General features: G+C 47.8%; 2 protein-coding genes across 4 annotated transcripts in view; one reads left to right on the top strand and one right to left on the bottom strand.

Moving 5' to 3' along the window:
• Lig1 (DNA ligase 1) overlaps positions 1 to 3517 on the bottom strand; it is a 35992-nt gene extending 32475 nt beyond the window's left edge. The window contains 2 exon segments of the mRNA XM_050132088.1: positions 2036 to 2109; positions 3303 to 3517. Of these exon segments, the coding sequence (XP_049988045.1) occupies positions 2036 to 2109; positions 3303 to 3320 (92 nt within the window). The 5' untranslated portion in view covers positions 3321 to 3517.
• A 320-nt stretch (positions 3518 to 3837) lies between these two features.
• Positions 3838 to 9950, top strand: part of Zswim9 (zinc finger SWIM-type containing 9) — a 21327-nt gene continuing 15214 nt past the window's right edge. The window contains exons 1-2 of one of the 3 annotated variants that reach the window (XM_050132085.1): positions 3838 to 4136; positions 5336 to 5619. In XM_050132085.1, coding sequence (XP_049988042.1) covers positions 4050 to 4136; positions 5336 to 5619 — 371 coding nt within the window. In that variant the 5' untranslated portion in view covers positions 3838 to 4049. Of the gene's footprint in view, positions 4150 to 4189; positions 4318 to 5335; positions 5620 to 9950 lie in introns of those variants that run through there. The other 2 variants (XM_050132086.1, XM_050132087.1) reach the window with 2 other exon arrangements.

Raw genomic sequence — 9950 nt, 5'->3', positions numbered from 1 at the left:
AGCGGCAGCAGCGGCAGCAGCGGCAGCAGCGGCAGCAGCGGCAGCAGCGGCAGCAGCGGCAGCAGCGGTAGCAGCGGTAGTAGTAGTAGTAAAGGGTAAGAAAACAAGAGAACAGAAAGCATCTGAATAAAAAGCTGTCATCCCAGGATAGACCATATCCAGCTTTCCCATCCCAAGAGTGAGCGGGGATTTGTGTCCCCCGGTTTCCACAGTGGAAGTCCAGGACTGAGTCTGCTAGTATCCTTCCCTCCTTTTCTCTAACGCATCCCCCCTCTCTGGTCTTCCCTTAGTTCAGGCCATGAGTGGCCTACACGTCCACCTATGACACATGGACACATGACTCGGGCCTCACCAATTAGTGCAGCGCACTGCACACCTATAGCCCACCACGATTTTCCCAAGCCAAAATTTGACTGTGATATTGCTGGATCAGAAAGGAGGTACTCTCGTACCTGAGTGGTGTGGAACAATTCTGTATCTGTCAATGTTTTAAATAAACATTGATTGGCCAGTAGTATAGGCAGGACAACCAGACAGGAAATAGAGGTGGGGCAAGGAGAACAAGAGTATTCTGGGGGGGACTGGAGAGATGGCTCAGTTGTTAAGAGCACTGCCTGCTCATCCAAAGGTCCTGAGTTCAATTCCCAGCAACGACATGGTGGCTCACAACCATCTATCTGTAATGAGATCTGGTGCCCTCTTCTGGACTGCAGATATACATGCAGACAGAATACTGAGAATACTGTATACATAATAAATAAATTTAAAAAAAAAAAGAGAGAGAGAGAGAGTATTCTGGGAAGAAGGAAGTTCTTTCCCTCAGTCCTGTGCAGACACCAAAGAAGCAGGATGTGACCTGCCCCGAAAAAGGTACCAAGTCACATGGCTAACACAGATAAGAATAATGGGTTAATATAAGTTATAAGAGTTGATAAGAAGCCTGAGTTAATGGGCCAATCGGTTTATCATTAATATAGTCCTCTGTGTGATTTCTTTGGGGTTTACCAGCTGTGGGAACTGGGCAGGACAGAAACCCCAACAAGCAAGCCCTCATGTTAACACCTGAGATTGCTGATCTTGGGAGAGTCAGCCTGAGGATGTCAACATCAGTGATAACAGAGCTGACCACAGAGAGACAGACCATGACAACATTTTACTTGTTGGATCTATCTAGCCAAGCCTGGAGTTGCACACTGCAACTATGGAAACCAAGTACTTTCCTCTCTCATGTTCCTAAAGCCACCTTGCCTTAGTACAGGATTTCTAAACTGGCACTGAGGCTGTCCTGTGCACTGACGGAGGTTTAGTGCATGCCTAAGTTTTGTCCACTAGATATCAAAAGCAAATCCCAGACCCCTGAAATGCCTGAACCAAAAATGTCTCCAGACATTGCCACATGTTCCCAGGGAGCATAACTGCTGAAAACCAACACATTAAGGACCCATACCCTGCAACTAAAAATTAATTAACGAGCTAATTGATTCATTACTTTCTCCCATGTCCTACTTCTCATTTCCCAAACCACTCAACACTAGGAAATTTCGACTTGAAGGCTCACTCAAGGTCTTCTCAAAAAATGCAAATTTGACACAGAAAGCCCAGAGTTTGAACAGTGCATTATGTAGACACTATCTCTTGCAGGGGGGAGGAAGCTCAAGAATCAGGACGATCAAGACACTGAGGAGGCTCAGACAGTTACAAGACTCACATGCCCTTTCCCAAGCTTTATATAAACAGCCAACAATTACTGGGGGTTGAGAGGGATTCTTCAGTGGAGCAGCCTGCAGACTGAGCAGAGAGCTCCAGCGATGCAGTTTTCCATGCTAGGGTGGGCTTTGGAGTGAGCGGCTGCCTTTATGTCACCAACTTTCCTATAAGTGACACCAATAAACTTAGTGGTTCATTATGCTAAACTTGGGTGGAATCATTTCTTTGGCTTGTCATTGGTCCCCTATCTGGAATGAATGAATATCAGTTCTCATTTTCCCAGGAAAAGTCACAACACAAAGTGCCTGGAGCATGGCAGGGGCCTTACATAATACTTCTCTGCATGGTGGCAGTGGAGTTCTCCCCTTTCCTCTCTTGTTGTTTCTTTCTCATTAGTTGTACCTGAAAAACAAATCCAAAGACCTGCTAAGGATGTTGGCTGTGCAAAAACTAAGGGGAGGGGGGAACTACCTTCCTTAAGGAAATAAAGAAGAGTTGGGTATGAAGGCACATGCCTTTAGTCCCAGCATTCAGGAGGAAGAAGCAGGTATATCTCTTGAGTTCGAGGACAGCGTGGTCTACAAAGCTAGTTCTAGAACAGTCATGGTTGATACAAAGAAAAACTCTGTTTTGAAAAAAAAAAAAAAAACTGCAATCAGAGGCTGCAGAGATAGCTCAGGGTAAGAGTGCTTGCTGGCAAAGTAAGAGGACATGAGCTTGAATTCCCCAGCACCCACGTTTAAAAAGAAATAGCTAGGCACGGCTGTACACGCCTGTAAACCCAGTACTGTGGGGTGGAGACAAGTGGAGAAGGCAGATCCAGTCAGCCAGACTAGCCAGAACAGAGCAGTGACCTTCAGGGTCAGTGAGACCCTGTCTGCAGACAGAAAGGCGTGGAGTAATATCGCACACATGGGCCTGGATTCCCTCCCACAGTCGTGAATTACCACACACATTACATACATAATCCCTGGTGTGTGTGTGTGTGTGTGTGTGTGTGTGTGTGTATATACACACCAGAAATAGCTATACAATCAAAATACGCATTTCCTCCTCAGGAAAAACACCCAATTTTATAAACCAATATGAAACTTTAATTAAAATTTATTATTAAGGCATAAAATTTCCAAATCCGAAAAGGGACGTCTTCTTTTCCATATGGTGCCTGCTTTCCATCTAACAACAACAACAAAAAAAAAAAAAATCACTGAGAGTATGCAGACGTTTTCTCAAGTTTTTATTCTTTGACAGTTAAGTTTCTTTATTCTTTCTCCTCCGCCCGTCTCCGCCCCCATTATGGTCCTGAGGATAGATGCAGGCAGGGTTTGGAGCTGCTAGAAAGCACCCTCACTATTCTACATTGCCAGCCCTCTTTGGCTGCCAGCCAGCTTCCCTCTCCAAACGTCCCTCCTCACCTTGATAACTTCCTTCTATTCTTGCTAGCCAAGTTTTTCTCCCTCCCCAACTCCACACACAGTAAGCAACAAGCACTGCCCCAGCCCTAAGTGTGTCCAGGCCTCACCTCCAGACCTCCAGTCTTGCCCCACCCAGGCCCAGGCCTGTGTCCCTCTGTGGCAGCCCACCTCACCTTTTACCTGGCTCTTGACATTCATCACACCAAGCTTCCCTCGTCTTCACATAGGAGCGCTATCTAACCAGTAACGTCACCTTGCTCTCACTACAAGACTCCGTGCGGCCCCATTCGGTCTAGCATCTTACAGTGATTGACAGCTGGCATCCAGAGTTAACGCCGCAACACGGAAACCTTCCCTGCAGCCCCAGGCCGCCGCGCCTCACCCGACGCTTTCAACGCCCGTGGCCACGCCCACCACCGGCCTTTCTCCCCGCCCCTCCGCCGCGGGTCCCGCCCCTTTCAAGGCCTCCAGTCCTCTGCAGACGCGACACTTCCAGCCTGCTGCGGGCCCTGTCCGCGAGCCAGCCAGCCGGCAGCTCTCCCTCCACCCCGGCTCCTTGTTGCTCTCTCCCCGCGCCCTCGGCCGCCGCGACGCCCTCACGCTCGTTTCGCGCCCCCGCCCCAGAGCCGGCGAGGTTCACCGGCGACGAGCGCTCGGGACGCTCGCCGCTCCCCCGCCCCAGCCCCAGCCACGCTCCCACGACCCCACTTGCCTCTCAAGTCACCTCACCAGACGCCGGACTTGCTTGCTCGACGACGCGAACCGGAAAGCCCGAAATTCGCGCCACACGGATTTCGCGCGCAGACTCTGGCGGGCGGGGTTGAGGGTGGAGACAGCCGAGGGCGGGTCGCGGGCGCCTCACGCGGCGCCATTATCGCTGGAAGACTGCTGGGAGTTGTAGTCTCCGGAGCATGAGACAGCCTAGAAATGGGACGGAGTGGGGAGGGGAGGGGCGCTGTCCCGCACAGCATGCTGGGAAGCGGCCCGGAGCCTGTCCTCCCCGTGGACGAGCCGGTGAGGCTGCGAGGTCGTAAGGGTGACAGGCGGGGATAGGAAAAGGGTTGGTGAAAAGCTGCCTTGCCAGACACTGCGGGAAGAAAGGCGGCAGACCGCGCGGGGCATCCCGGGAGCAAGGGCCGGGCCGGGCTTGGGCGCGGGGCATTGTGGGAGGTGGACGCTGCTCCGGGTTGGGTAGGTGAGTTGAGGGGGAGGGGGCGGGAAGGGTGCACAGCTTGGGGAGTGGAGAAGCACCGCTGTGTAGGATGGTCAGGCCGGGAGGGGCGGTGGTGAGGCGGGCTGGGAGGATCTGGGGAGCTGGGAATCAACAAGAAGGGGCTGCGCGAGGGAGGGAAGGCTCAGCTGGACATGGGGGGAGCATCAGGGGTGAAGAAACCCGTCTGAGGCCAAGGGGCCAAGTCCAGAACAAAGACATTGAGAATAGTAGTTATTGCTGGGAAGAGGGGGCTGCAACTTAACCCAGGAGGAGAGTAAGTCTTAGGAGGAGTATGAACCACAGTTGACTGTTGGTGACACTTTTGAGTTCAGTTGGCCACAAGTGGGCCATATCCCTGTAGGCTAATGGCCCATGACAGGACTTTGGAAGGGCATCTGAAAATAAGAGCATCCCTGGGAAGCAGAAGCCACAGATCAATGTAGCAATTTAAGGCGGTCATATCTTAGGGGCAACAGCTGCATATCTGATAAATATAGGGGAAGAGGAAGCCAGGGTGTATAAAGAATATAGCTGGGGTTTGCAATCTAGCTATGAAGGTAGATATGAGTTACAGTCAAATGTAGACTCCTGTGAAAAAGAAGTTCCAGGTGAATGGGACCACTAAAAGTTATCACCAGGGGCAGGAGACACATCTGGGAGAAGGAGAAATCTTAGCCAGAGACTAGGAATACGTCTGCAAAGATGTCCACAGCTGAGCTGCGAGCACATATTTAGAACTGATTGATTCCCTTGTACCTAGAGGTCACATTTAAGGCAACTGGGACAGAATGGAAATTAAGTGCCAGCTGGACCTAGGGAAGGTAGACCACAAAAATGGGATGGAGATTACTTTCTGGAAACCAAACAATAAAACCACTTTGATCGGCCCAGAGATATATATACGAGGCATCAGCAGCTGGTTAGACAGTCTGAAAAGGGGAAAATGAGGTAACCCAGGTGGGGATGGGTCTGATGTCCAGTTCTTCCCACTTCCATTCAGGGCCCCAGGATGGAGCTGACAGAACCCCCACCAGGCACAGCAGTGCAGAAGGAGGAACAGGAATTGTTGGATCGAACCTTCTTCTCATGGGCTGAATTCAGCCGCTTCTTCGACAAGTGGTGCCAGCAACGGCTGGTGGTCTTCTCGGTGAAGAGCTCCACACACGTGGCACGCAGCCCCTGGGCCAGCGCGCCCCCTCTCTACAGGCTCATCCACGTGCTCAAGTACAGCTACGTGCTGCTGGTGTGCAAGGATGTGCGCATGCCCAACCAGTCCACAGCGTGGTGCGTGATCCTGAGCTGTGACCCTGCAGGGGGAGGGGAGCCAGGGGGGAGCCAGACAGCTTCCTACCCACAGATTCAGTATCAGGGAAAGAAGCCACTAGCTCTGCCAAGTACAGAGAGGCCAAGCAGAACAGATCTAGGAAGGACACTTTCTGAGACAAGGAGAGAAACTGAGCCAGGTGACAAACATACTCACTGCAAAATAACCCATGCTTGATATACAGGGTTTAGTAGAGGCCATAAAAGAGAATGAAAACACAATGAAACAAGCTAAAATGAAATGGGAGAATTGCTTCCCCAAATACCAGAACCAGCCAGAGAAGTAAGAGGGCCAGGGTTTGTACTAACCAGGTTTTGCACGCCTATGAAGAGCAACCTGGGAGTCTGAACTGCAAGGAAAGCCACAAGACAGGCAGATATCTGTATTCAATGTAGAGCCAGATCCTGTGCTGGGAGCTGGGGTCATTTCAGACTAAAATCTGCCCATCTGTAACTTTTTTACTGGCCAGGAGGATTGATGTTAGCAGAATAAGCATGCAGGTAGGTCCTGGCAAATGTGTAGTGCTACCAGATGATTGGTTGACAGTCCAAGAAGGCCTCTCAGGGCTGGGGATGTTCTCATTGGTATGTCTCCAGTCTTCATCATGTGTCGGACAAGAGAAAACCATGCTTCTGGATAGCAAATGGTCAGCTGCTGAGATAGGCCTTGAGAGTTCCTTTTTGTTCCTGTTCTCTTTACTGCCTCATACTCAGAGCTGCCTCTGCTTTATCCCGCCTGTCTTGGGTGTGTGAGTTGGGGAGGGGAGATAGAGAGAAAGATTGAGACTGATAGTTTGAGGCCATGGATAATAGCAGAGTGCTTAAGAACATAGGCAGTTCCTTTGGGCTGGCTGCCAGATGCCAGCTCTAGTGTGTGTGTGTGTGTGTGTGTGTGTGTGTGTATGTGTGTGTGTGTGTGTAAGACCTTAAGAATACAGATTATGCCTTAGGGCATAGACTCCAACTGTACTGCTTATTAAAGTGAGGTACCATTAAGTGATAGATTTCACACCTCCAAACCTCAGTTTTCACATCCCTGGAATGGGGCTGTCACATGTATACCTGCTTCCCAGGACCATTGTGAGGATATATGAGTATGAATAAGAAGTCATTTGCCCCATGCTTGGCACCCAGGGCAGCCAGTTAAGTGACAGTTGTTACCAAAGTAGGGGCATAAACGCGAGACTGGTGTCTACCTATGACTATAGTCATGGAGGAAATAAGTCCACCCTCCTGGGCCTCTGCTTGCTTGTTTAGAAAATAAGGAACACAGAAGTATCTGTGACATAGGTTTCAAATAAATGAATTAATATCTGTTAATTGTTTGGGTGGACATCCCACACAGGGTAACACTCCACAGCTGTTCTTACCCAAGGTATTTCAACATTTTTTGTGGAGGTATGCTCTAGCTTGTTCCTTATTCTAGAAGCCGAGATTCAAAGGTCATGTCCAGAGCAGCATCAAGCTCATGTCCTCACACAACTGTCTAGAGAGGGAGCACTTTCATATAGGACAGGGCTAACCCAGTCTCTGCCTTTGCTAGCAGGACCAAATTCAGCTTTTAGCAGCCATTTACTAAGGTCTTCTTGTGTGTCTGTGTTCTTTACTGGGTGTTTTCAGACCAGATTTGACTATCTCACCTCTTGAACTACTCAGAACCTAATGAAGGAGACAAAGGCAAAGAGAATGAAAGGGAGGAAAGAAAAAACACAACACAGAAAGGAAGAGAGAAATTTCAAATAGCCATATAGAGTAACAAACATCAAATTGAGGGTGGAAATGAGAGATGGATAAAAGGAAACAAAAAGTGGTCTGCTCTACTTAAAATCTTTTTTTTTACATGTATTTATTTTGTGGAAAAGGGAGGAAGCATGCCACAGTCTAGGTGCAGAGGTCATAGAACAACTCGGGGGAGTCAGTTCTCTCCTAACTCCATGTGGGTACCAAGGATCCCTTCGGCTTGGCTTGACAGCAAGCACCCTTACCCACTGAGCCATCTTGTATTTGGAATATTAGGAGAGGTTCTAGAAGGGTTTCTAGAAGAGATGCCCAGTTAAAAGGTCCTTGAAAAGTTTATTTATACACTTGGGCAAGTACAGTTTTTTAACATATGGTGTTTACTATCTGTAGTTACTGTCCCAGGCATTCTACAAATGCCAGGAAGAGCCATTGGGCAGGGGTTGCATGGCTGTGGAGACAGACTATTGCCTTGATTTGAGCCTGATGACCTAGTGGACAGAAAAATTTGTTCCTGGGTAGAGCTCATTGGCAGAGGTCATTGGCTAGTTTGGGGACACTGATTTGAACTTATCATTTCTGAGCTCATGAACCTGCCCAGTTGCTCAGAGCGGGCCCTCTCGAGTACCACAATCCAGGGACAGGCCATTGTTTTAAGTCCCTAACAGGGATGGTGTCAAAATCAGGACTTGGCAGGGCTGAGTTCAGGGACTGAGACTTCATTCCTGTGATACTGAGAAGTTCTGAAAGGCTGTGAACAGAGTCAGTACTAATTTAGGAAAGTCTCATTCATGTGTGTAGACAAAGGCTGCTCAAACCCGAAATAATACTAATTGCAATACTGTTTGGCCAATAGCTTAAGCATATTTCTAGCTAGCTCTTACATCTTAAATTAACCCATTCCTATTATTCCTGCTGACATTTTTCTCCTTGGGCAGCTACATGGCATCTCTCTGACTCTGCCTTCTTTCTCCCAGCATTCAGTTTAGTTTTCCCCACCAAGCTCTATTCTACCCTGTCACAGGCCCAAAGTACCTTCTTTATTAACCAATGGTAATAAAAGGTATTTACAGCATACAGAGGGGAATCACACTTCACATATGGGCCGTGGTCTGTAGGACAGGGTTGAGAGTCAAAGGAGGAAGCTGAGTATCTGGGGAGTATTTGAGAATCATACTTTCCATAGATCCAGTGGCCTTAAGTTGCCCTCCAAATACCTCCTGCTCTCCAGCACCAATGTCATTTCCCCTAACACTTTTCCTGTAGGACTGTATTCCTTAACCCTTCCCAACATATTCCAGCCTTTAAAAACACAAAGTCTTTAAAATCTACAAGATGAAGAATGATTATGTTGGGCCAGTGAGATGGCTCAGTGAGTAAAGGTGCTTGCTTCCAAATCTGACCACCTAAGTTTGATCCCAGGAATCTAGATAGTAGAATGAAAAAAAAAAAATGACTCCCACAAGTTATCCTGAGCTGCACATCTGCCCTGACACAATTTTCTTTTATTTAAAAATGAACAAGAAGGAAACACTATTTACTTTTGGATGAGAAAAAATGTTTTTTATGAAGGAGGAAAGAATATTAGGTTGGTGGTTTTGTAGAGATGGAAAAACAAAAACAAAACCATGGATGGTCCAGAGATGTTTTGAAAACATAACAAGCAAGGGTATAGTGATGAGTGGTTTTGATGAGATGAGAAGGGTGTCTGAATGTGTTGCCAGGTGTTTAGGTGGAGTTCAGTGACTCATTCAGTGTACAGTTGTCTTTGATATCAGGTGCTCAAATTATGTAGCATTTTCATATAAACCATGCCTATCTTCCTGTGAAATTTAAATACCTGTACATGACTGCAATACCTACTGCATGCATGTGTTTAATTGTGTTGTGCTGCTGGGGGAATATAACAAGGAAAGTATGTATATATGCATGCAGTACAGATGGTTTGCGGTTTTTCTTTTTCCAACTAACTTTGATCTAAAATTGGGAGATCTGCAGGTAGAACCAGAAGGTATGGGTGAACCACTATATATATTTGCTGAGCTTCTTTGGAGGCCAGATGATACTCTAGTAATGGATAAAATGGGTAATTCTTACCCAAATTTGCATTTAGAGGTGCTGGCATTATATGCCACCACTATATGCCCAGAAAAATGGCACATTTAGGCATCCATACTTTGTTATGTGAGATGCCAGCACCCCACAGAGGACATGTGTTTTCTGTCAATATGAATGCCTTCACAGAGGAAGTGGCATCCTCTGAATGGAGACCTGATCTGGGAGCAGAAACCACCCAGGATCAAAGGGATCAGGCCAGATTCCAACAAATGGCAGTGACCTCGCCTTAGAAAATAAACAGGTAGATCTCAGGAATGTACCATTTTTGGTAGATCAAATGTGGCTGCGTGTTGCTTCCACCTGGTACCACTGTGGGGCCTATATGTTTGTTTTATTTATTTATTATAATATATTTACTTAAGAATTTTCTGGTTCCAGCACTGAAGCAGGGAGAATTCAAGGCCAGCATAGGTTGCACAGCATGGCTGTGTCTCAAA

Source organism: Alexandromys fortis, unplaced genomic scaffold (assembly GCF_014885135.2).
Source record: "Alexandromys fortis isolate MF-2015 unplaced genomic scaffold, M_Fortis_MF-2015_v1.1 scaffold_381, whole genome shotgun sequence".
Classification (NCBI taxonomy): Eukaryota; Metazoa; Chordata; class Mammalia; order Rodentia; family Cricetidae; genus Alexandromys; species Alexandromys fortis.
The sequence above is the reverse complement of the archived record's forward strand: the minus strand, read 5'-3'. Positions and strand labels throughout refer to the sequence as shown.